At 55.0% G+C, this 24944-nt stretch overlaps 6 protein-coding genes across 6 annotated transcripts; 2 read left to right on the top strand and 4 right to left on the bottom strand.

The window, feature by feature from the left end:
• Nucleotides 1–1889: 1889 nt before the first annotated feature.
• Nucleotides 1890–3505, top strand: GLRG_11390 (benzoate 4-monooxygenase cytochrome P450; the record flags this gene model as incomplete). The annotated part of the gene is made up of 7 exons (XM_008102074.1): nucleotides 1890–1977; nucleotides 2028–2059; nucleotides 2141–2384; nucleotides 2449–2805; nucleotides 2877–3063; nucleotides 3133–3196; nucleotides 3248–3505. The coding sequence occupies 7 exons, from the start codon at nucleotides 1890–1892 to the stop codon at nucleotides 3503–3505; spliced, it is 1230 nt and encodes a 409-aa protein (XP_008100265.1).
• Nucleotides 3506–3682: 177 nt separating this feature from the next.
• Nucleotides 3683–5249, bottom strand: GLRG_11389 (glycosyl hydrolase family 28; the record flags this gene model as incomplete). The annotated part of the gene is made up of 4 exons (XM_008102073.1): nucleotides 3683–3904; nucleotides 3981–4187; nucleotides 4247–4753; nucleotides 4887–5249. 4 exons carry the CDS (start codon nucleotides 5247–5249, stop codon nucleotides 3683–3685), a joined length of 1299 nt encoding a protein of 432 aa, XP_008100264.1.
• Nucleotides 5250–6225: 976 nt separating this feature from the next.
• GLRG_11388 (pumilio-family RNA binding repeat domain-containing protein) lies at nucleotides 6226–8364 on the bottom strand (the record flags this gene model as incomplete). Its single annotated transcript, XM_008102072.1, has 1 exon — nucleotides 6226–8364. One exon carries the CDS (start codon nucleotides 8362–8364, stop codon nucleotides 6226–6228), a length of 2139 nt encoding a protein of 712 aa, XP_008100263.1.
• Nucleotides 8365–8853: 489 nt separating this feature from the next.
• GLRG_11387 (uncharacterized protein) lies at nucleotides 8854–10599 on the bottom strand (the record flags this gene model as incomplete). Its single annotated transcript, XM_008102071.1, has 4 exons — nucleotides 8854–9981; nucleotides 10038–10082; nucleotides 10135–10425; nucleotides 10516–10599. 4 exons carry the CDS (start codon nucleotides 10597–10599, stop codon nucleotides 8854–8856), a joined length of 1548 nt encoding a protein of 515 aa, XP_008100262.1.
• A 5321-nt stretch (nucleotides 10600–15920) lies between these two features.
• GLRG_11386 (Ras family protein) lies at nucleotides 15921–16715 on the top strand (the record flags this gene model as incomplete). Its single annotated transcript, XM_008102070.1, has 1 exon — nucleotides 15921–16715. One exon carries the CDS (start codon nucleotides 15921–15923, stop codon nucleotides 16713–16715), a length of 795 nt encoding a protein of 264 aa, XP_008100261.1.
• A 1165-nt stretch (nucleotides 16716–17880) lies between these two features.
• GLRG_11385 (XFP domain-containing protein) lies at nucleotides 17881–20403 on the bottom strand (the record flags this gene model as incomplete). The annotated part of the gene is made up of 2 exons (XM_008102069.1): nucleotides 17881–18821; nucleotides 18888–20403. The coding sequence occupies 2 exons, from the start codon at nucleotides 20401–20403 to the stop codon at nucleotides 17881–17883; spliced, it is 2457 nt and encodes an 818-aa protein (XP_008100260.1).
• Between the last annotated feature and the right edge of the window lie 4541 nt (nucleotides 20404–24944).

The raw sequence follows: 24944 nt of genomic DNA, 5'->3' as shown, positions 1-24944 counted from the left end.
TTTTTTACTTTTTAACTTAGACTATATTATTATAGTAGCTTTTATTTACTTTAAAGATAATAGGTTTAAAGAGATACTTTCTTTTTATTTAGGTGTATTACTTATTATAATATCTTTATTTAATAGTAGTTATTAAGGAGGCTTTTTTTAAGGGGTAAGTAGTATTTACTTAGTTAGGTTCTTTTTTAATATAACTAGGTTTTTAAATAACTAAGAGCTTTATAAGTTACTATAAGATAGTTAGATATTTTTTACTTTACTATATAGTCTTAATAAGAGTAGTAAGTTAATTCTTATATCTCTAATAATCCTTTTTACTATATAAAGGGTGCTTTTAATTTAAAAAGGGTTATTAGGCTAGCTAATATCTAACTAAAAGCCTTATTACTAGTTATTACTAAAGTAGTATAGTATATCCTTATTAAATTCTATAGTTATAAGGGATTATATATTATTATAAAGGCTTTAAGGTAGCTACTAAGTAATCTTATAGGTTAAGTTTTCTTAAAGCTATATATAGAATTACTTAAGGTTAGAGATTTATTTAAGTTAAAGTGTTCTTAGTATACTATATCTTTAAGTTTTTTACTTTTATTAAGGTGTATATATTTCTTTACTATATAGTAGTAAAAAAAAAAAACTTAATAAAAATAATAAAAATAGTAAGAGTAATAAAATAGTATAAATTAAGATAATTATACTACTACTTATTATAGCCTTCTTAATAGCTATTATAGTTCTATTAAAATAAAGCTAGGCTATAGTAGTGTTATAAAGTAATATAGTATAAAAGTAAAGCGTAATAGTAAAGTAGTAAAGTAAGATAAATAATAATAAGGAGCTAAATAAATAATATAAAATAAAATAGGTAATAGATAGTAAGTGTATTTATAGTTAACCCTCTTTTTATAAAAGGTTACTTACTAAAGGGATATATACTTAGGGTATATATAACGTATTATATATATATTAGGTATCTAGTTCTTACTATCTATTTATCTCCTAACTATAGGCACTTACTACCTTATCTTATAATAGTTTTAGTTTAAAAAAATATTTTCTAATAAAAGGATTTATATAAAAAAATAAAAAAAAATTAACTTATAGCTACTAAAACCTTATTTAATCTTATATACTTTAGAAACTTAAGCTAAATATATATTATAAATAATATAGCTTATAAAAAAAGGTAATATTATAGCTAGAGGGGTTATATAGAGGATATATAAATAAGAATATAGTTATAATATAGTTTAGTAGCTAGTTTATACCTTATACCTTAGTAGTAAGTATACTATAGCTATAGTAGTCTATACCTTACGCCTTAGTAGCTAAGGCCCCTAGCCTTAGTAGTTAGTACACCCCTACCCTAGTAGCTAGTAAGCCTTATAGCACTAAAGGATCTACTAAAGAGCAGGGGAACTAGAACCCCTAGTTATAGGAACTATTAGGTGATTTATAAATAGAATTAATAGCTATATAATAGCTAGTAGGACTACTAGCCCCCTAGTGTAGATTCCTTTCCTCTTTGCCTTTAAATTCTTATAATAGGAAATATAGTTATGTGCTAAACTAACACAGTATTACCGCCGTGATATTTAAGTATTTAACGCCTAGACGTCCCTGTCAAGGGCAAAGGGCACTTAAGTGGACTACTGACTATAATTAAATCTTAAGAGTTTCTGTTACAATCTCTTCCGTCCTGTTTAGGCCAAGTGGCTCCCCAGACCAGGTTTGTAAGGCGCTGTTGCCCCCGGTCTGAACTGTAGCTTGCTATCCAGTCCGAGCAGGTAAGATTTGTACCGCCTATTCCACGAGCTTTCCCTCTTCCATATGTATAACTCTGTGGAGATGATATGAAATCATTCCGACCTCTAACGCCCATTAGGATGGACAAACCTGTGGCGCTTGTGGCAAGTCGTTTCCGCCGATTACGCTCCGCGGGTCAAAAGACTTCACGAGAAGCACGGCCCAGTCGTGCGTCTCGGACCCAACCTGTTGGACATTGACTATCCGGAGTTGGCCAGTCATCTATGGCACCCAAATCAAATGGAAGAAGGTGGGTTGCTTACATACCGAAGGATGGGACAATGACTGCCCCCCCCCCCCCCCCCCTGCTGACGCCACACGGCTCTTCCAGTCCGACTTTTACAAGAACAGTAGCACCATCATCGATGGCAAGATCACGTACCACATGTTCAGCGAGACCGACAACGCCGAGCACGCGCGGCTCAAAAGGCCCGTCGTGCGCCACCACGCGATGTCTAGTGTGTTGACAATGGAGCCGCTCATGGACAAGAGCATTGCCGAGCTCTGCGACCATCTCGAGCGCCGCTTCGTCGACACTGGCAAGCCCTGCCTGTTTGGGGACTGGCTGTCTTACTGTTCGTCGCCGGGCTGCAGGGTGCTGGGAAAACGTGCTCGTTCGCTGATCAAATGACCGCGCAGATGCATGGGACCTCGTCGGCCTCGTCACCTTCGGCAAGAAGTTCGGCTACATGGACAAGGGCCGCGACTTCGACGGCACCTTGGCCATCGGGGACCAAACGATTGACTACTTCAGCATGTGCGGACAGATGCCGTGGATGGATCACTTGCTGGACAAGAACCCTCTCTACCACCTCGGGCCACCCAATCTTTCCAAAGTCACCCGCATCGCAATTGAGAGCCTCACAGCGCGGCTGAAGGGTGAGGACGGTTTCGACCCCGAGAAGCCGGACTTTCTGCAGTACTTTATCGAATCTAGGGAAACACATCCCGAAATCGTCGACAATGGGACTATCATTGGATATCTGCTTCTCAACTGTGAGTTCCCCTTGAGGTTCCCGGGCTCAGTGGCGGCGAGCAGGGTGAACGGCGGTTCGACACGGGTACAGTGCTAGCCGGGGCTGATACGACCGCCACCACCATGCGTGCGCTCTTCTACCACTGCCTCAAGAACCCCCGCATCTGGGAGCGACTGGAGTCCGAGATCGTCGCCAACATCCCCGGCGACGAGCCGGCGCCGCACGCGGCTGCTCGCGCGCTTCCCTACCTCGAAGCCGTCTGCCGCGAAACGCTACGGTAACACCTGGCCGTCGCCATGACGATGGAGCGCATCGTCCCCGAGGGCGGCCTCGCCCACCCGGACAGATCGGTGGTCCCGGCTGGTTCCCTCGTCGGCATGAACCCGTACGTCTTGGGGCGCAACGGGAGCGTCTACGGGGAGGATGCAGACGAGTACCGCCCGGAGCGGTGATTGCAGCAGGATTCCGAAGACGACGAGGCTTACAAGCTTCGCATGCGGCAGTGGAACGCGGCCGACATCGTCTTTGGTGGCGGCTCGCGCATCTGTCTTGGGCGGAACCTGAGTATGGTGGAACTCTACAAGATCGTGCCATCCCTCGTCTCGAGATTTGAGATCCAGCTGATGGACACTGAAGAGAAACTGTGGACGAGCTCGCGATGGTTCTACCGGACACAGGGCATCACTTGCCCCTTGAGCCGAAGGACGCATAAGGTCTGAGGAGCTGGAGAGCCATGGTCACCGGACAGAATGAGCCAGAGCTAGATAGCCCCAGCCGATTCTCATATTGGTGTCCCCTTGTATGAAAAGACAGACGCTCTTTGGACTGAATACCACTTGACTACTACGAGCTCTATGTTACTGCGCTGGAATTCACGCTGTACCGCCGGACAGCCATTAGTGCGAAATCATGTACGTGCCGTTGGCGCACTCGAATCCCAAGTTGGGGTTCAGATCAGGAGCCGCGTTCATGCAGATGACTTTTGGCACCGTCCTACTCTGCGGATTAATCCTGATGTTCCTCGTCTGGAAGCCCCTGCAAGACTTCCCATCACTGCACCCGATGATGACGGCTTCCGTGTGTGTGGGATTCACGAGACCTGAGTTGTACCAGCAAGGCTATCGACCACCATCATTAGCATCGAAATTTTCACTCTTTCCGCATCAAGGAGGAGCGTGAATGGACAAGACGTACGTTGGTAGTGCAGGATCCATCGCCGGGGTTGTAGGTGTTGATGTTGCCCGAGAAGTGCTCCCAGGTGAAATCCTCCATCATGACGGACGAGCTGTTTGACCTGTTACAGCCCGGGCTTGCCTGGTCTTGGTAGTTCTGTGTAACGAAGATGGGGAAGGTGACGTTGTCGACGCGGATGTTGCTCCACGTGATGTTCCTCGCCAGTCCCTTCACCACGAGTTAACCACCACGCAGGTCAGTTGGACTGGGAGGGGATGTTTCATTACCTTTCCTCCGATCCAGCTCTTGAAACGGGCGGCGTACAAGCCGCCCTGGACGGTGACGTCCTCGAAGCGGATATTCTGCACGTCGGCCGAGGACGAGGCGTCGGAGCCCAGCGAACCGACGCTCATGCCGTGCGTCTGGAAGCCGATGGTCGCCTGCTTGAAGAGCACGTTCCTCGCGCCGTCGGTGACGGCGACGGCGTCGTCGCCGTTGAGGATCCTGCTGTTCGTGATGGTGACGTCGGTCGCGCCGACGCCGAACCCGTCCGTGTTGAAGGGGAAGCCGCCGCCGTCCTCGGACCGGGCGTCGACGACGGCGTCCGAGATGGAGATGTTGCTGCCCTCGATCGAGAAGCTCCAGCCGATGGGCTTCATGGACTTGACGTTCCGCATCACGCCGTTGGTGACGTTGAACTGCATCAGGTGCGGGCGGTTGGGCGTGCCGGCCTCGCCGGGCCTGTTGAGGTCCCACCACGCCTGGCCGTACGACTTGATCCAGCCGGCGTCGGGCTGTTTTGTGCGAAAGACGGCATGAGCGCCTGCTCGTTTCTCCCTCCCACCCTCCGCCGCCGCCGCCGCCGCCGAGATGTCAAACGCGGGAGGGGGAGAGGAGGGGGGGAGGCGATCAAGGGCGGGGACGTACCTTGGACGAGCCGATCCACTGCACATTGGTGCCGCCCAGCCGGAACCATGTGAGGCGGCCGCCCTTAACCTCGACGAGCTTCTGCAGGGCGGGGATGTCGCGCGGCAGGCTCAGGTTGCCGTCGACGGTGATGACGACGTTGCTCAGCTTGGTGGCGACGACGGGCTCGTACGCCCTGTACTCGGCGCCGGCGGGGAAGATGATCTCGGCGTCGCTGGCGCACCTCGCGAAGGCGTCGGCGATGGCGGCCGCGTCCGACGTGGTCTCACGGGACGTGGCGACGATGCATCTTCGGGGGAGGCACGCAGCCGCGGAGGCCGCGATGCAGAAGAGCACCAGGGGCAGCAGGCTGCGGTGGTGCATCGTGTTAATCGGGGCGAACCGGTCTCGCGCTGTACGGAAGAAAGGGGCGAGGGGGGATGAAAGGAGCTATAACGAGCTGTCGGTGCCAAGACAGGGGTCATAGATGCCCAAGGGCTTCGCTCTTGTCATGACACATCCTAGGAGAGCGTAAGAATGGCATCAGGCCCCCCTCCGAGGGAAGGTTCTCATCGAACCACGCAAGTCGGACGGGGAAGATTCTTGGCTGTCCGGGGTGGTGTAGATGAGGCCAGTATCGCGCCGGAAGTGAGTGTGGAGAGGTGACCAAGGCAGCTAGGAGAGGCTCGATGATGGGGAATCAAAAACAAGTCCATTTGCCGGTCGTGAGCTCGGGTAAGGTTCCCCGTCCGATCTATACTTTCTCGCAGCATTGACATCCATCGCGCCACGATGACTACGACCCTTCTTCTTGGGGTCTGGATACGCCTTGGCCAGGACCAGGGCCCGACGGCCGGAGAGCCAGCTTACCCTGCGGCTTACATTACCTTAGAAGGCTACATCTAAGCCAGACCGTGCCAAACTCATGGAGGGGCGGGCAGCAACGGGCACAGCACATGCAGCCCATTCGTCTAGTCGCGTGCACGCGCTACGTAGGCCGGCGGCCCCTTTCTACACAAGAAGACGAACATGTCTCATCAGGCAAGCGTTCAAAGAAGAACCAAGTTGTCCCAACACAAAGCCGGGGGCCATCCCATGCCCTTGAAGGGGGGGGGGGGGGGGTCTGATGAGTTCGTTTGTGTCAATGAGCTTCTCCAATGTCGCCGCCCCCCCTCCGGCTTGGCGACGACGGAAATAAACCAACAAGGAAGAAAGCAATACAATATACAAATATGAAATAACATTAAACCATGCATAATGAGCGGCGGGCGAGCTGGGACCGCGGAGCAATCTTGATTGGTCAAGGGTAAGAAGTTCGATTGGATCTCGATGGCGGGTATCATACAAAATAGCGCTCCATTCACTCCTTGTCCTCCTTCGCCGTCTCCCTGGGCGGCTGCCTTGGCTGGGGGCCCTTCTGCTGCTCCAGCTTCCTCCTCTCCCAGGGCTTCAGCTTCGTCTCCTCGGCCGGGCCGTCCACCTCCTTGGCCCACTTGACCCAGTCCGACCGTCTCGTCTTCCACATGTCCCCTTTCCACGTCCGCCACACGCTACGCCCCATCCACGAGTCGCGCAGCGCCCGCTCGTGGCCGGCGAGCGAGGCGATGATTGTCTGCTTGACGTGGAACGGCACGCAGCGGTCCGTGCCGCGCGAGGGGATCTCGACGATGGCGTTGATGACGTTGTGGCCGAACTGGGACTGCGCCAGCTCCGCGGCGTGCGGGGCGAGGGCGCCGACGAGGGCCTTGTGGAAGAACTCGTTCTGCGGCGCCGCGGGGCTGGCAAGGGCTGTCGTCAGAACGGTCGTCGACGCCATCGCTGTGGTCGCGAGTTTGACCAGGAGGTCGGGCGGCAGCGCGACGAGGGACTTCTGGGCCACCTTGGAGGCGTTTCCGGGGGTCTTGAGCATAGTTGACACGAGGTGGCAGCCGTGGGCGGCAACGGCGGTCTTGTTCTGGGGCGACTGCTGGAACTGGTCCTTGTCAGCGGACTCGTCCTCGACCAGGTGGCACAGTTTCGGGACCAGGTCCTTCGGGTTGGGGCCCAGGGCGTCGGTCAGCGCCCTGGTGAGGGCGCTCTTCTCCTCGTAGGCACCGCGCGCATCGCACCGCTCAAAAAGGGTCTTGAGGACGTTATACCGCGCCTTGGACACCAGGAGGGGTACGACGGGGATGATCTTCTTGACTGCCTCCACGAGGTCGTCTTTGCTGAAGCGGTTCAGGACGCGGAGGGCGGGGTACGAGGCGATGTCGTTGCGGACGTACGTCGCGATGCGGTCGCCGAAGAAGTTGTGGGAGAGCGCTTTGAAGACCTTGCCGGGGCAGTTGGTGATGAGGGTCTCGAGGAGGCGGGACCCGATCTGGTCGTAGACCATGCTGTTGACAAAGTCCGCCGCCTGCGAGGTTTCGTCGGCGAGGGACGCGGGAGCGTCGGGTAGCAGTCTGTACAGCAGGGTGTCCTTGCTCGCCGCTGCCGAGCTCTTGTCGCTCTTGTGATTCAGAGAGATGTCGAGCTCCAGCAAGAGTTGGAGGAGAGGGTTGCCGGTAGGATGTTTGGCCAGGACGCGCAGGGCGGTGAAGTCCATGCCGGCCACAGCGTCCTGAATGATCTTCTTGGTGGCCTGGGTGAAGGACTCCGGGACGGCTCTCAGCTGGTGGGTGAGCTCGTCCGAGGCACCGGTGGCCCCCTGGACGGAGATGTACTCCTTCTTCTTGCTCTTAAGCAGCAACTTTGTGGACGAGTCATCCAATGGGCGGCCCGACAGAATAACCAAGAGCACACGTAGAGTGTGTGATCCGAAACGGTCCGTGAGGAGGAAGCCCATGTGCTCCTCAAACTCGTCCAGCGTCATGAGGAAGAGGTTCTCCATGGTGTTGTCCGGCTCGGCGTCCTCCTCGACCTCCATCTCGTCATAGTTGCCCTCGGTCTCCGGGACGATCCCGCCCAGCTCCTGTGTCACGATTGGCGCCGATTCGAGAAACAGCTTCTCGCAGCAGTGGCTGGCGAAGCGGTGCTGGACGAGCGACAGGAAGTGGCCGGCAAAGGCGTTGAAGATCTGCTTCTTCTGCCTCGTGTTCGAGAGAAGAATCAGGCGCTCCATCAGGCGCGACAATGATTGGCTGCTGGCCAGCTTCAGCTCCTTGCCCCGCGCCTCCTTGTAGACGTTTTGCAGAAAGACGTGGCGCTCCTCGGGGGAGGGGAATTGGTTCAGCTCGAGCAGCTCGTCGGCGCGGCGAAAGTATTCCTGCTCCTCGTCCGCGAGCATGCCAAAGAATTCCTTTTCGGGACCGTTACCATGGAACGGCTGCGGGTGGTCGCCCGCATCGTTGTACGTCTGTTGCTGAGTGTCCTCATCCTCGTCCCGATCTTCGCCGTCGACCCGTCTCCGCTTGGACTGGCGTTCGTCGTGGTTCTCCTCGTGGGTTTCCTCATGCGTCTCCCTCCTCTTCTTCTTCCGCTCGTCGCGAATGGCTTGTCGTTTCGTTCTTGGCTTCGGCATCGTGACTGGAGGTTTGAATTGGTGCAGAGTGCAGGTTGAGTTGTGGAGAAACGGTGCAGCAGTGGACTCGTCGCAATGAAAACGACGCTGAACTCTCGAGCAGGAAAAAAAAGAAAAAAAAAGAAAAAACCTTTTGCTTATCTTATCATCTATCTTATCGCCATTCTACCCCACCGCCCAGACCCCTGTCCGCACCTGCTCGTCCGTTCAGTCTCAAACTTTATACATCGATCGCTCCATGCGAAGCTTCTGGGTCCCGATTTCTTGAACTAACTCTACGGGATCATGTTTCGTTAGAACTGGCAGATGGTGCCATTAGGAGCCCTCGGAGTTATTCGTGTGTAAATGTTCCCGGCTCAGTTTTGTCAAACTCAAGCTGATGGCTCTCGGTATATGTCTCTATCAGGCCATATATGTGCGTGTCTAATATCCGTGGCTCTCGTCATCCATGTCATCTAAAAGCTCCCACGACCGGCCAGGTCAAAATTTCTACACTGCGACCTCCTTGCCGACCTCTTCCAGGGCCTTGAACAGCCCATCGACTGTTCCCTTGAGGGTCTGACAGTTGACTACGACGCGGAAGAAGCTGCCCCGCTCGCCAGGGGCGTAGTCAATCATGAAGCCACGCCCGATGAGCTTCGCCACCATCTGGCCGGTACGCTTGGTGTTCGTCTCGGAGTCCTCGGCGAGCTGGCCACCCGGTGCGTAGTAGAAGCAGACCTGCAGGCAGGGCGGCGGGTTCGGCGAGACGAGGACAAAGTTGCCGCTTCGCTCGACCAGCGTCGCGAGGTGCTCGGCCAGGGAGAAGGCGTGGTCGATCTGCCGCTCGAACCCGCCGGCGCCGTAGTAGATCCAGGCCAGGGCAAGCTTGAGGCTGTCAGCCCTGCGGCCGCACTGGAGGGTCAGGTCGGCCAGGTCCCACACATCGTCGGTCTCGTCTACGTTGTGGAACAGGTAGCCCGCCGGCAGGGTGTTGGCCTTGTGGAACACCTTCTCGTCGGGCGTGAGGAGGAACGAGCACGTCACTGGGACGTTCATCATCTTGTGCGGGTTGACCGTCAGCGAGTCGGCCAGGTGCGAGCCCCTTAGCTTCGACCTCTGCGCCGCCGAAAACACGGCCGAGCCTCCCCAGCTCGCGTCGATGTGAAACCACAGGTTGAACTCTTTGCAGATGGCGGCAATCTCCTCGAACGGGTCGTACGAGCCCATCACCGTCGTCCCGGCCGTCGAGTTGACGTACAACGGCGTCTTGCCCTCCGCCTTGGCGCGGACGACCAGCTCGCGGAGGGCGTCGGGAATCATGCGCCCGGCGGAGTCGACGGGAACCGCCCAGACGCTCGACGCGCCGAGCCCGCAGGTCAGGGCGCTCTTCTCGACCGAGTAGTGGCCGTGCACGCTGGTGAAGACGACAAAGTCGTGCGAGCCGTTCCCGGAGGTCTTTGTCTCCGGGTAGAGGGCGCTGCGGGCGACGACGAGGGACGTCAGGTTGGAAGAGCTTCCGCCCTGGCAGGTGACGCCGCCTGCGCGGGGCCCGTCGAAGCCGAACAGGTTCGCAAACTTTCGAGCCGTGACCTTCTCTATGATGCTGAGCGCGGGCGAGACTTGATAGACGTGGCTCTACTGCGGGTTCAGTACAATGGCCCTGACGAGATGGATACGAAGAGACAACTCACATTGGTGTTCAGAACAGAGAGGAGGAGATCGGAGACAAGGCCAACCTATGAAGCACGTCAGCTCAGCTCTCGGCAGGTTCGGACGGTGCCGACATACCGGAGTGTTGCTTGCGTACAGCTTGTCCATGAAGCCCTGGTCCCAGGTGTTCACACTGTAGCTCAGAATCTTCTGCACGACGTCGAGCAGGCCATCCTTCCCGAGGCCAGCGCCCTCGGGGAGGGAGAACTTGAGCTTCTCGGCCAGCGCAGCGGGCTTGTGGGTGTCGACCAAGACGTTGCGCGGGACCCCTTGGATGTCGACGGAGGTGTTGCCGCCGGGTTTCTGGCCGGCGGCCTCGTCGGCCACCCTGATGTAGGGGACGATCAGAGCCTTGACAGCGTCGAGTAGCTGCAGGCAGGGGGAGAAGGGGGAGACGTGTCAGTCAGACGGATCGGATGCAGGAAGTGCACCGCCCACTAACAACACCAGGCTACTTACATCCTCGACTTCTTGGGCTCTTTTGAGAGTTGAAGGGGCGGCATGGTGCCCGTTTATGCCGTTTGTGCCATGTGCGCCGTTCATGATGGCTTCGCAAACGTCAATGTTGGAGGGGGCCCCACTAGACGAAGAAAAAGATGATGAAAAATAATCAACGAAAAATCCAGAAAACCCCGCCGGGATGAACTATCGGTGAAGAGAGTTTCCCCCCAAGTTCCGGCTTCACAGGAAACTTCTCGGCGAATTCGATATAAGCTCCGAAATGTTTCCCTTAAATTGATTGCCCTGGCTGTCGCCTCCCGGGTGAGTCAGTCACTGGTAAGGAAATTCTTCAACGGCCGGCCGTGGTACGTCCCCCATGACGGAACGTCGGAGCAAAGTGGCGTGAACCCCCCTCGGCTTGGGAGGGGGAGGAGGGGCAGACGGGCTAGGCGCTCTCGCCGCCGGGGAGCCGACGGATTTGATAATCAACGGTCGTTTCTTCCAATCATCGATGCATCGCCGCACTGCAACCAACGATTGCGCCATCGTCCCTTGTTTTTCTAGTTCTCAAGCGTACTTTCAAAGAGCTCATCGGACGACAGAGGCCTCACATTCAGCCCAGGGTTCCGGAGGGCTGCGCGAATCTACTGCAGGAATGAGCGTGGGAGTGCAGGGCAGGGCAGCGCAGCGCAGCGCAATCCATCAGCCAATCCATCGACCCCATCCAAACCCCGTTCCAAGCCCTCGGGTCAGCCATGTTTTACTCACCGCAAGTGCCGGCCGAGATGGCCGATGGCCCCTCTTGCCGAGGCCGCGAGAAGACCTCATTCCAACTGCCAAATGCGCCGGGAAGGGATACACGAATCGAGCGTGTTGGAATTTCGCTCGCGGGCTTTGCAATCAGCGTAATGTCTCCATGCTGGTGCTGGCCCCCTCCCCCTTGTTCCTCCACTCACACATGTCGACGACGCAAACGTACTTGTCATCAAACGGCGACAGGCTTTTTTTGGGTCCATTGGGCGCATTAAACAGCCCGAAAATGGCTTGGAAGGGCACAGCAAATACCGTGCGCGGCAGAATATTGACGCTGCCACGGGGTTGCGTACTATATGTAGATGTAGATGCGATGTGGGCGTTTTGGGCAACCAGGCCTCGTCCGTGCGCGTCTATTTGGGGAGAGATACTCGACCAAGCCTTTTTTTTTTTTTATAAAAAAAAGAATTTCATCTAAGCAAGTGCTAAGTGGGAAAGAGCCGCCGATTCATTGGATCGTCATTTCTTGGATTTGATTCTGTAAATGAAGAAGGAGGGGGCTCAGGCCCGTTGGGGGGGAAAGGCCGTCTTCGTCACCGTACGTCATGAGACGCTCAGCATCCATCCGCCCTATTGTTTTTTTTTTTAAGATGCAAACTGCTGTAAAAGGGTCAAGCGTCGGACGACAGACGTGATGGATTTCGGTAGGTAACACCTGACGTCGTGTTGAAACGGGCATGGTCATCGCCACCGACGTCGGGGCATTGGCACGAGTGAGGAGTTTTTTTTTTCTTCTTTTTTTCTTTTTGCAAAAGAGGAACAAGAGGGAAGAGGCAGGAAATAAATTAAATAAAAATTAAGAGGGGTTTGCAGTCGCCGTGCCCCTCCCCGCGGATGCACATGCCCTGGTTGCCGTTGCAGCCTTTCCACTCCCCCCTTTTGCTGCATGTCAGACGGCGCGAGCGCGGGACGTACCTTGACGCGCCACGTATCCGTACGCTCGCTCTACACTACCGGTACCTACATAACGTATATCAAGCTGCCTATGTAAGGTAAGGCAACGTGCCTTGGCTTGCGGGGCGACCACGAGGGAACCCCGTCTGCTGCCGAGAGACACACGTGGTATCATGTTCGGCGGCGGATAAAAGACACAGAATGCCCCAGAAAGGAGGGGAGGGGATGAAGGACGAGACAACGACGTCTCACATCGGTTGTCTCGTTTCTCCCGGAAGCTGAAGGACCGCCCTGGATACGGAGCCCAGTTCCTGGTCGAGCAAACGACCAAATGTTGGCGTCCATGACATCCGCGCTGAAGATGCTCATTCATTCATCCATCCATCCATCCATCCATCCATCCATCATTCCTGCAGAGCACGAGCAGGCTTGCATTGCATTGCATATCATGTTCACACGGAATGGGTCCTCGAGGAAAGGAAGAAAAAAAAAATGGTAAAAAGACGTTGCTGTCCGTTCGGCAGGGCATCAACGCCACCAACGCCCGATGGGGGGGAGCAAGCTGCGTGTTTCAACCAGCTAGGCGGAATGGGGGAAAGGGGTGTTTGGGGGAAGGGGGCGATCTCATCGACGGGTAATTCCTGTTTCCTGGCGGCCCCGGCTCCTCCTGAGGTTCCCCTTCAGGTGGTCATGGACGATCATCTGCCTCATTCGGAGGGGGGGAAAGGAGTGGTTGAGGACGTTAAAGACTTTTGCATCATCGCCCACCTGGAACACCCAACCCATCCAGTTCACACCCAAATACGACACAGCCGGCGTCCAGCCTCGTGCTGCCATCATTGCAACCCAGTGACATGTCTTGTTTTATGGGGGGGGGGGGGGGGGGGGGGGGGGCACGGCAAGCGGAATTGGATTGATTACTTAATCGATATCATCTAGGGGGTTCTCTCCCCTACCCACGGTCATTCCGAGAATAATGTCCCGTCTGCTAGGTATTATACACTATAGGACGAATGCTATGGGGAAACGATTCGATTTTGATCACTTGCTCGATTAGGAGGTGCCGTTGTGACGATTCGATGCTGGCGCTCAGATCCTCTCCACCATCCATCCCTCCCCTTGGCCTATCAATAGCAAGAATAGTAACGCGCGTGCGTTTCTCTCTCTATCACGTTTCTGTCCACACCGTCTCCCATCTCTCCGTCACTTGTGGTGGCAACTCTCCACCCCCCCGGTCGCCGCACTGACAGTGATACCAGGCGAGCAGCCAGCATCTTTGACATGGTATACTTCCGTATAGGTAGGTACCTAGTGTAGTAGGCTCGTTCGGTCGTTCGTCGTCATACGGCACATATTGGGGGCACCACATCGCTCTCTCTCTCTCTCACACACACACACACACCCGTTCTCTCTTGCATATTTCATCACACTTGGCACATCCCGCGACGTCAAACACACGAGACCATTCTGCAAAGTGGCCGACGGCCGCAGCGGCTGGGAAAAGAGGAGCTGCGCAGCACTGGACATGTCCATCGAAGCTCCTGTTGTCGTCTAACAAGCTTCATCCCTCCTCTGGTACCACTCATTCTCCTCCCATCATTTCCCGGAAAGAGGGGACTACGAGGCTCGAGCATCCGTCCCATTTCTCTTGAGGTGGGCGGGCCTGTAAACATCACCCACCCATCCATCCATCCATACCCACCACCCACAGCTAGCTACTAGGTAGTAAGTAACCCTATGCTCTCTTCCTCTCCGGCCCCAGATGCCGCCGACGGCAAATGGGAAGAGCAATAAAACACAATAATCAAATCATTAAAAAATAGCCGAGCAACACCAGGGAAAAGGACGGACAAGAAAGAAAGAAAGAAAGAAAGGATGGGAACAATAACAGCAACAGCCCTTTCCCCTGGCATGGCATGGTATGGTCTGGTCTGGCCGGTATTGCTTTTCGAATCTTACACCCTGTCTCGCCTCCCCTCCGTCGACGAGCTGAAGGACCAAGTGTAGTGTAGTGTACGGAGTAGTCTCTCTGACTTGACTGCATAACTGACCGAATAATTGACTGACTAACTCGGTCACTGAGAAAGGGGGGCAATGTCTACTCTACGGATACTACCCTCTACTACTACTACTACTACTACTACTACTACTACCTCTTCTTCGGACTTTTTCTTGCCTTCCCGCCTCCCAAAAAAGGGGTCCATGTCCATGTCCATGTTCATGTTCATCAATCAATCCTGCCCTTGGTGCCCAGTCTCGTCATGCCGACACTACCTATACGGATACCTAAACCTACGAATCCGATCCAATCCAAACCCAACCACCACCACCACCATCATTCCTTCGATCAACCTCGACCTTTCACACACACACAACCCGTGCACATACCTACATATAATCCACACATATAGTGTACGCATATACGCAAAGCCACCCACCTCACCCCATCACCCACGCCTTACCTGCAGGTATAACAAATCCCAGCACACCGTCATCACATCATATAGGTATCCAACTAGCTCAGCCAACATCATCCATCTCCTTCGCACCTCCTCACCTGCACCTCCAAAGCATCCATCTAGCTATCCATCTGTCGCCCGCATCTGCACGCTACCTACCTAGGCTGCTTACCTTGGTAGTTGGACGCGATTGACCAACGAAATCCTCTCCTCCTTCTCCCCTTTCACCCCCCTCCTCCTTCCCCTGCGCAAGCTTTCCTCTCCCACCACAAAAGCAAGCGGTTTGTTTCACCCGCACCTCATATACAGAGGAAGCCCTTTCAAAAACTATTTGCGTCCACCACCATCCCAAGTGGCGTTCCAATCCGCTTTCCCACTGCAACGCTTCCGTCTCTCGCGCGCCGCCAACCCAACGGGCCGAATATCCCCAACGTTAATCTCCAAATACAACCTCCAACCTCCGACCTCCCAACGACCAAGTCTCCAATACCTACCACATCTACACTACTCAACACCGTCGCGAGCAACACAATCACACTTGCGTCACGACGTAAACCGCGTCAGAGAAGCTGCCGGAACAATACCACTCGGGCAAACGCACCCACTCACTCACCCACACGACTCCTGCATCGATTTCCATCTCTTCCATTCACCCCGCCCTATTATTGCACGCCGTCCCAGACGGACGATCTTTTTTTTTCTTGGGAGGCCCCTCCCGCCAACCTGACGCCACAACCCTTTCTTTTCTTCTTCTTTTTTTTTCCTTTCCTTGACTCGATCCTGGTTTGGACTAGTAACAAGGTCAAACCGTGCCCGCGTGGTGGTCTGAGAGCCAAAACGAAGCGAAACAACAGCCGCAGCACCACCACCTACCACCTAAAAGAAAAAAAAGGTTGTCCGTCTCTTTTCTGACCTCGCCTACCTTTTTTTGTTGCCCGACTGGTCATTCTTTCCATATTTAACTTTCACTACACGTGTGTTGACCCCTCCGAGAAAGCTTGGTGTCCTCCTGGGAACACCTTGCGGGGACCTGCTCACACTCCACTACCCTCGATCTCGCTTCGCTCAACACCCATCGTGGAACTTGCGTCGCCAACCAATCGAGTCCAAAGTCCGACGCTCACAATTCCCACACGGTTGCACGCGACGCGTGACGACACACACCCGACGACGACTTGCACCACCGCCGACATCCATACCTGCAACTGACCTCGCCTCCGAGATCACGAGGGAAATCAAACCAGCATCCATCACACAATGTCAACCTCTCAGCAACCCCCGGTACCAATCTCAATCACCATCTGCGGCGATGGCGGCTGCGGAAAGTCCTCCATCACCCTCCGCCTCGTACGCTCGCAGTGGACCTCCGAATACGACCCCACCATCGAGGACTCGTACTCCATCACCCGCAAGATCGATGGCCAGAACTACCACCTGTCGCTGACGGACACGGCCGGCCAGGAGGAATACCGCGGCATGTGGGCCTCTTCCAACCTCGGCGCCGACGCCTTCCTGCTCGTCTACGACATCACCTCCTGCGACTCCCTCGACGCCCTCCAGTACTTCAACGACCTGATCGACATGGAGGCCGAAACCCGCCTCGACAACGCCGACCGCGCAAAGCGTGCCGGTCTCACCCCTGCCTCGTACCGCGACACGGTCTCGGTGGCGCCGGGCGCCAAGACCGTCCCGCCCGTCAAGATCGTCGCCGGCAACAAGTGCGACCTACAGGAGTCCCGCGAAGTGTCCGCCGCCCAGGGCCTCGACTGGGCCCGCCGGCATGGGTGCGGCTTCATGGAGACGAGCGCGCGGCTCGAGGTCAACATCGAGGAGACCTTCGCCCTCATCGTCCGGCGCGTGGTCGAGGCCCGGCGGATGGCCGAGCTGGGCGTCAACGAGAACATGGAGATGGACCGCCGCGGCATGACGAAGCCCCTGAGCCCCCTGCCCACAGGCAGCGAGAACGAGAAGCACGGCTCGGGCGTAGGGGACTCGAGTCGCAGCGGCAGGACCAGCATGGGGTCGATATGGAGGAAGCTTCGGTGCTGGTGAGCCTAAACGCCGCAAGAGAGAGAGAGAGAGAGAGAGAGAGAGAGAGAGAGAGAGAGAGAGAGAGGCTTATTGGCATACGGGGTTGGGTGGAGAGGCTGGGCCCAAGAAGGCGATGTCGGGCGTGCAGGAACACCGAAGTAGCTTCTTGGACCGAGAAGGGCACGTCGATATGGCGATGGCCAACACGGGGAGAGGGGGCTCGATGAAACGTCATGACGGTGTAACGCGCCACGCTATATGAAGGCAAAAAAGATGTTACGGGAGGGGCGGCGGCAAGATTGTTCTCTTTTTTTCTTTTCTTTTCTTCTCCCTCTTTCCGCGAGTATTACTGTCCTCTTTTTTCCCTTGTCATCTTTTTTACTTTTTCTTCTTGTCCCTTCGTTCTTGTTTCCTTTGTCTTTTTTCCTCCCCTTCTTCTTGTTTTTCCCTTTTCTGGTAATCTTGCTAGGCGTGTGAAGGATCTGTGGCAAAGGGACCTTTTACCCACGCCAAACGAGTCAAGCAGAGTGGTTTTTTCCTCCCCTTCCAAGGCGGGTTTTTATCATGTGCAAAAAGGGCATCGAGGAAAAAGAAAAACAGCAGGAAGGGAGGAGGGCGTTTAAGGAGTCTCGAGAGCGCATCAGCTCTCTCCTCCGGGCAACCTATTTGTACCGGAGTGCGGGAAAGGGATATCAGTGTACAAAGTCATCGCTCCATGTCAACATGCCTTCTCCGTCGAGGCGGTCAGATATTGAGAAGGAGGGAGAGGGGGGGCCTGGTTCTGCGAGAGCGTAGTTATTTTACTAGATACCAAAGAACGCGCTATGAATATTGGACTTGATTAACGAGATGCACCCGCAGGGTTTCACTTGGTTCGCCAAGCACTGCATAGCAATTATGCCAAGTGTTGTGATGCGCATGCATGTATGTAATTTACCCAACATTGGAGAAGAGTGCAGTTTATCAGTTGAAAAAAAAAAAGACCAAAAAGAAGAAACTCGTTGAGTAAGAGAGAGAGAGAGAGAGAGAGAGCAACATGTACCACCGCCGTGAGACCATTTCTTATGGGAATTCCACAAATCTTGGCATTTCCCAATCTGTTCGAGGAACGCCGTTTCGTCAATCGGTAAATATGAAATCAAATATTGGAAATTTGGACGGGAGCAACCTTGTCAGGCAACCGGATCTAGCTGGTGATTCTGGACACGGTCTGCTTCCACAGGCCGTTGTGAGACCAGGACCAGTTCTTGAGGAAGGGAGGGTCCATGCCCGTCTCAAAGGCCTCGATGCGCGCGGCGATCTGCTGGTTGCGCAGCGTCTCGCGGGCGGCGGCGCCGCGGTTGTGCAGCTGGGGCATGCGGTCGATGGCGTCCATGGCGAGGCTGAACCGGTCCGTCTGGTTGCGGATTGCGAGCTCGAGGGGCGTGTCGATGTTGCCCTTCTCCTTGTAGCCGCGGACGTGGAGGTTCATATTGCCGGGCCGCTTGTACGCGAGGCGATGGACCAGCCAAGGGTAGGAGTGGAAGTTGAAGATGATGGGCCTGTCGTCGGTGAAGAGAGCAACCCACTCGGCGTCGGTGAGGCCGTGCGGGTGGTCCTCGTGCGAGATGAGCTTGAAGAGGTCGACGCAGTTGACGCAGCGGATCTTGAGGTCGGGGAAGTGCTGGAGCAGCAGGTCGATGGCCGCCAGGGACTCGTGGGTCGAGATGTCGCCGCACGAGGCCATGACGAGGTCGGGATCCTCACCCTGGTCGGTGCTGAACTGCGGCCAGATGCCGATGCCCTTGGTGCAATGCTCAATCGCCTTGTCCATGGTCAAGTACTGTAGGTGATCCTGCTTGTCGGCGACAATGACGTTGACGTAGTTGGATGAAGCGAGGCAGTGTTCCATGGTGGAGAGCAGACAGTTCCCGTCGGGCGGCAGGTAGATGCGGACGACCTCGGGGCTCTTGTTGGCAACGACGTCGAGGAAGCCGGGGTCCTGGTGCGTGAAGCCGTTGTGGTCCTGGCGCCAGACGACGGCCGTCAGGAGGATATTGAGAGAGGCGATCTTGTTGCGCCACTCGACCTCGAGGGCCTTCTCGATCCACTTGCAGTGCTGGTTGACCATGGAGTCGATGACATGGACTAGAAACGGTCAGCGGGGAACCTAACCAAGAATGGTATACGTAGGGGATCGATTGGGTGACTTACTGAACGGCTCGTAGCTGTTGAGCAGACCGTGACGTCCGGTCAGGATGTAGCCTTCGAGCCAACCCTCGCAGGTGTGCTCGGAGAGCATCTCCATGACGCGTCCCTCAGGGGCCAGGTTACCTCCGTTGGCATCCTCCTCAAAGTACTCGCCCATCCAGACCTTCTTTCCGGCTTCGTAGACGGCACCGAGCTTGTTGGACTCGGTCTCGTCGGGCCCGAAGAGTCGGAAGCTGGTCTGATTCAGGGCAATGACGTCCCTCAGGTAGGTGGCCATGTTGTTCATGCTAGCAGCGGTGGTGCCGCCAGCCTTGTCGACTTTGATGGCGTAGTTCCTGAAGTCGGGAAGCTTCAGATGCTTCCTGAGAAGGCCACCGTTGGCGACCGGGTTTGCGCTCATGCGGCGGTTGCCGGTAGGGCAAAGCGCCTTGAGTTCGTCCGAGATGCGGCCGTCCTTGAAGAGCCGCTCGGGCTCGTAGCTGCGCATCCACTTCTCGAGAACCTTAAGGTGCTCGGGGTTGGTGGCCGCGCTGGGAACAGGCACCTGGTGAGCTCTCCAATAGCCTTCCATGTAGTTTTCGTCGATCTTGCGGGGACCAGTCCAGCCCTTGGGGCTGCGGAGCACAATCAAGGGCCAGATGGGGCGGAAGGCCTTGCCGGAATCGCGGGCCTGCTTCTGGAACTTACGGATCTCGAGGACGCAGTGCTCCATGGTGGCCGCCATGGCCTGGTGCATGGTGTCGACATCGTCACCTTCGACGAAGTAAGGCTGCCAACCGTAGCCGAGAAACAGGTTCTCGAGCTCCTTGTGGGATATTCTGGCCAAAATGGTGGGATTGTTGATCTTATAGCCGTTCAAGTGCAGGACTGGCAAGACGGCACCGTCAACTATGGGGTTTAGGAATTTTGTGCTGTGCCACGCGGTGGCCAGGGGGCCCGTTTCGGCCTCTCCGTCACCGACCATGGTCAGCGCGATGAGATTGGGGTGGTCGTATACGGCACCGAAGGCGTGAGAGACGGAGTAGCCGAGCTCTCCGCCCTCGTGGATAGAACCCGGAGTCTCGGGCGTGGCGTGAGAGCCGATGCCGCCGGGGAAGGAGAAGGATTTGAAGAACTTCTGCATGCCTTCAATATCCTCTGACTTGTCGGGGTAGACCTCAGAGTAGACGCCCTCGAGATATGACTGGGAGAGGACAGCGGGGGCGCCGTGACCGGGGCCGGAGATAAAAATGGAGTCAATGTCGTACTTCTTGATAAGACGGTTGAAGTGCATCCAGGTAAAGACCTGACCGGGAGCGGATCCGAAGTGGCCGAGCAGCCTTAACTTCATGTGCTCCTTCTTGAGAGGCTCCCGGAGGAGGGGGTTCTCCTTGAGGAAGATCATACCCAGGCACAGGTACAAGCTCGCCTTGAAGAAGTCATTGTACTTTTCGATGTCCTCTTTGGAGAGCGGCTCGCCCTTGACTGTTGACCGGGCTGGGCCATAGGGGCTGATGGACTCGGCCTCCTTGTCGGTCATTGTAGAGGGAGGTGTGCAAGCGATGGATGAGTCGTGTGTTGATATGTGTAGGCCAAGATGGCTTTGGAGTGGTGATTTATCTAGGAGTATAGAAGACTGAACGAAGTCAGAGGAATTGTGGTCTTTATAGGTATTTATCTGCACACAGCAGGCTGTAGGGTAGGGATGACAAGTGGCCATTCTGCTCAGCGGCGGAATGGCGGGTTCCTTGCTTGAGGTTGATACTCACAGTCTTGGTACCGATCCCAGCCGGGTAGCAGGCTGCCGTAACAACGCAACATACGTGAAGACTGAGGAGCCATCAGCTGATTTAGACGGTCCTTGCCGGGGCAGGAGGCAAAGGTTGTGTGTAGGCTGCGGAAACGGAAATGTTAGCAGGAGGAGGGGCTTTGCGAAGGTGCGGAGCGTTATGATACCCATGCGTTCCTAGCAAAGCCTCAATGCAAGGGTTTCCAGGCTCTCTTCACCAGAGGACAGCAGAGCTGGAGACATGCCTCGCGTTGTTCCATGGTGGAGAGGCCCAATGGGCTGGCAACGCGGGGGGGGGGGGGGAGCATGCCATCCATCCTTGGGCAGCGCGTCTGGTGGTTGCATCTTCCGGGCGAAGCGGAGCCAAAAAACTGCGTCAAGTGCGACCTCAGTCAAGAGGAAAATATGAATGAGGACGCAGCTGCAAAGCAGATGAGCTGAGGAATTTGCGGGTATTCTCTGCAGGTCATGGGAAGCTGATTGGTCGTGTTTGTTGTGTGCGGAGGGGGGAGAGAGGTGGTCTGATTTTCCAAGTGCGACTCCGTCACCTTACTTACACACACACCCCGACGGCTGTGCCATCACTCTGCTTGGATGAGTTGGCGGGGAGATACCTAGGTCTCTAGGTACCTAAGGGCTTTAATTAAAGTCTTGATATGTCTTATCGACCGGTACCTCTATCTCTTATGCCAAGGTCTACATACCTATAGGTGGGTAAATAATAGAAGATAGACGTAGAAGAGCCGTGACCTTCGTCGTGCCTTCTACTTCTAGCAGAGGAAGGCGCCATTCTCGCTGCAAGGCCACCGTGAAGGAAGGTGTTGAAAGCAAGCAAGCAAGCACACAGTCACCTGCTCTAGTCTAGCCACCCTCTGCCTTCCGTTCTCGGGATGACCGAAAAAGCCCAATCCGGATCAACACGTCGGACTTCCCTCTCGGCAGCCCCAATACGTCGTCGCCAAGTGCGTGGGCTCACGATGCTGGCTATACAAAAAGATTCAGAAAATGGCCAGGGTAACGGGAAATGACTAGCTAAGCACTTCTCGGCGTAACGTCGAACCAAACTAAACCATGGCATGTACGCATGGTTTGGTCCGCTGAGCACCAGCGTATGTACGCGTGTTCCTGGCTCGTAGTCGCAGTCGAAGTCCATGCAGAAAAAAGCTGGCCACAAGCAACGGCGCGGAACCCGGCCGTCTCCTCGCCCAACGCCGAAAGCAGCTGATTCATGGGCGAGCGTGGATCGTACGCGAGCATGCCTACTTGCATACCTTGCTACCTTACATAGTAGCATGGGCGCGGATAGTGGCACCGCCTGGGCCCAGGTTTGCTTTACTCTGGCATGTGCCATTCATGCAGACATCACCCCACCATTTTTATTTTCTGCCGTGCTGCCGCAACTTGGGAGCTTGGGCCCCCACCCCCAACGAGACAAGGAGCGCGCGGGGGAGCTCGAGCTCAGAGGCCGGGACCGGTTCCATGGTGGCAGGGTGCTGGTGGTCTCAGTGTAGAGACAGTCATACACTCACTCACTGTTGGATCCTCGTGAAACTTTGGGGAGGGGGGGTCACGATTGACCTATGCAACCGGACAGTCGCCAGGGTATAGCAACTTTACCGGTTCGCTAACCAAGAAACGTTGTCAGCCCGTAAGAAATCATTATCGCGAGAAGGACGTTTGCGCGCCGAGGTTTCACAGTTGCATGATCTGATAATGGGGGGAAAAGGCAGCTTCCCCCCCACCTGCCCCCCTCCCCGAGCAGATCGGGATAGGCCTAGCGTCCATTGCGGGGTCGCCGGGGCCTCGGCTGCCAACACGCGGGGGGCCCTATGCAATTCGCCAACGGCAATTTCAGGGGTTGGGAGGAGGGGTTGCGGGAGGACTCATGAAGAAGATCAGCAGCCAAGCATGTCATGACTCTTTGCTAGAGCTAGTACCTAGTACATTGGTGACAGAAGAGCGTCCGTTGTTGGACGGTGTCGTCTGTGGCCACACCTCCTCACCACCACCTATCGCGTATCAGTACTGCCGCATTCTTCCGACCGAGAATGCTGGCCGTCAGAACTAATCCACTACTGAGAAACCCTCTCCTTCCATCTGGTCTGATCTCAAAGTGACAACATCAAAAGCCTTCCCGTGCGAGACCACGACCCTGAAAGTCCCCTTCGCCACGCGCACGGGCGGGGGAGGGGCTCTTGTAGGTAGGCCATCCGACGACAATACATACGTTATCTGGACTCCGCGCTAACAAAAACTCTCTCTCACGCTCTCAAACCATCAAGCAACATGCGCCCGGGGCTTTGGGTTCGCACTCGGACCTCCTGTCATCAGAATTCGCTCACCATCACGGCTTTCGTCCGAGCTAACCACGCGGTGCCCCAGTCACATCCCATCATCTCACACCCAAAGGCAGGTCGACACCACTCCCGTAGCATGGTGGCCTGACGTCACGAGTCCCCCCTCCTCCCCACCGATCAACCGCTTCTGAGGTTCAAAGGGCAGGTTCAAGAAGTATATAAACTTTGACCACCCCCTCACTTAAACGCCTTCACTCCCTCCTTCTTTTCTCGAGACGAACGACGCATGGCAGAAACCTCTCCCTCACCAGCTGCCCCCCGACCACTCATTTTGATTTGCGACTACTGACAATCAGGTATCAAGCCCAACATCCGCTTGGCACCACTGCCTTGGCCCATGGAGAAAAATATTGATGGCTGACACCCGCTGGTTGAACAAAGTCACACCCGTGCAAAGCAACACAGGGAGATAGAGATATCATGGCCTCTTCTCCGAACCACAAGCCCCAGACCCCACAGCCTCCTACGCCCATCCCCATCGAGGACGAGGATGACGGACAAGGCGACGTGACGAGAGACTACTAAGAGAAGAGGGCGAAAAAAAAAACCTAGCAGCTTGTGGGTTGTGGAAACCCGGACATTCTGTGCCGTCCGATCATGTGGGCGTGGACGCCCTCCTGCATCTGAGTGTTGCACGAGGTGATAAGGGGCATCATCTCCGGACCATGTACCACAAAATCGGGATACTCCCCGAATTAGATTGAAACATTCGGTCTCGAATGACCATCATGATTTCGCGTCTTGAGATGAGATTGACCATGGTATAATACCTATCGTGCCGTGCCCTGCAGGTTTCCTGGCGACGCCTCATCATGCTATATAAACGCCGGTCCGCATCCCAGTCTATCTTTCCCCTCCTCCCGTCCCCAAACCTATCAACTGGGGCCGCCGCCGCACTTCCCGCAACATCAGAAAACACCTTGAACCTCGTCACTAGGAACCAAAGCTTCCCCATGAACGGATCTGGGCAACAACCCAGGGGGGGGGGTTGACCGCTAGCTAGCCTTGCTTCGTTTCGTCGCGCGATTCTACCGATTCCCTCAATAGCCATGCTCGCATACTCGCATGCTCGATCAGCTCACTTGGATCTCGGAGGAATATGATAAATGTACCTATATCTCATCTACTCCTGCATCGGATCTCGCGGGCTGTGAGGGATATATCAAGTCACACACACCTGTCGAGGGGAGGGTGGCATGCATATCTCTCCATCCCGTGGACCGCAGAGAAACAAAGCCCGGCATAGGAAGCGGGTCATCTGTTGAGGCGGCTCTTGCATGAGATCCCAGCCTAGCAAGCTCTCAGCCAGCGGGTCGCCTTGGTTGCTTGGTCCCGGCCAGCCACCGGGTTGGCTTGACAGCCTTGCTTTTACCAGCACCTCCGACAGCCTGGGAGAACCCCCCCCCCACACACACACAACCATGCCATCTTATAATGTGACATGATACGTGTTTTCACATTGATACACCCTCGAGCACCTTAGTTTCGTAAGGTGACGCGTGCGGGGGTGGGGGCGTCAGCGTGATACCTCTTCTCAGTTCTGAAACGACCTCCAGAATGTGAAGCCGCGATGCCGACTGCTATGCGTCTGCGTTGTATGAGTACAAAAACATCAACCGGCTGACCGCCAGTCTTCATCACGCCATGTAGCTCCAGCGCCGACAGGCGAATATTTCTGTCTGTATAAGCGACACGGCCCCGGGCATCGTCCACACATACACGGCTCGATGTCTCACTATCCATGCCGGAGAGGCAGCGTAGCGAACAAGCCTTACACAACGGCCTCTCGGACTCCTGAGAGACCCGCCTCTTTGCATACGAACCGAGAACCGTCCGTCCCAGGTGATCTTTTTCATCTGCTTGTTTTTACACCCGGCGACGGACGTCAAGTCACTAACCACCTACCTTCGTCATATTTGACTCTTCCGCAAGGAC

Source organism: Colletotrichum graminicola (assembly GCF_000149035.1).
Source record: "Colletotrichum graminicola M1.001 genomic scaffold supercont1.85, whole genome shotgun sequence".
In the NCBI taxonomy this organism is placed as follows: domain Eukaryota; kingdom Fungi; phylum Ascomycota; class Sordariomycetes; order Glomerellales; family Glomerellaceae; genus Colletotrichum; species Colletotrichum graminicola.
This window is presented reverse-complemented; position numbering and strand designations above follow the sequence as displayed.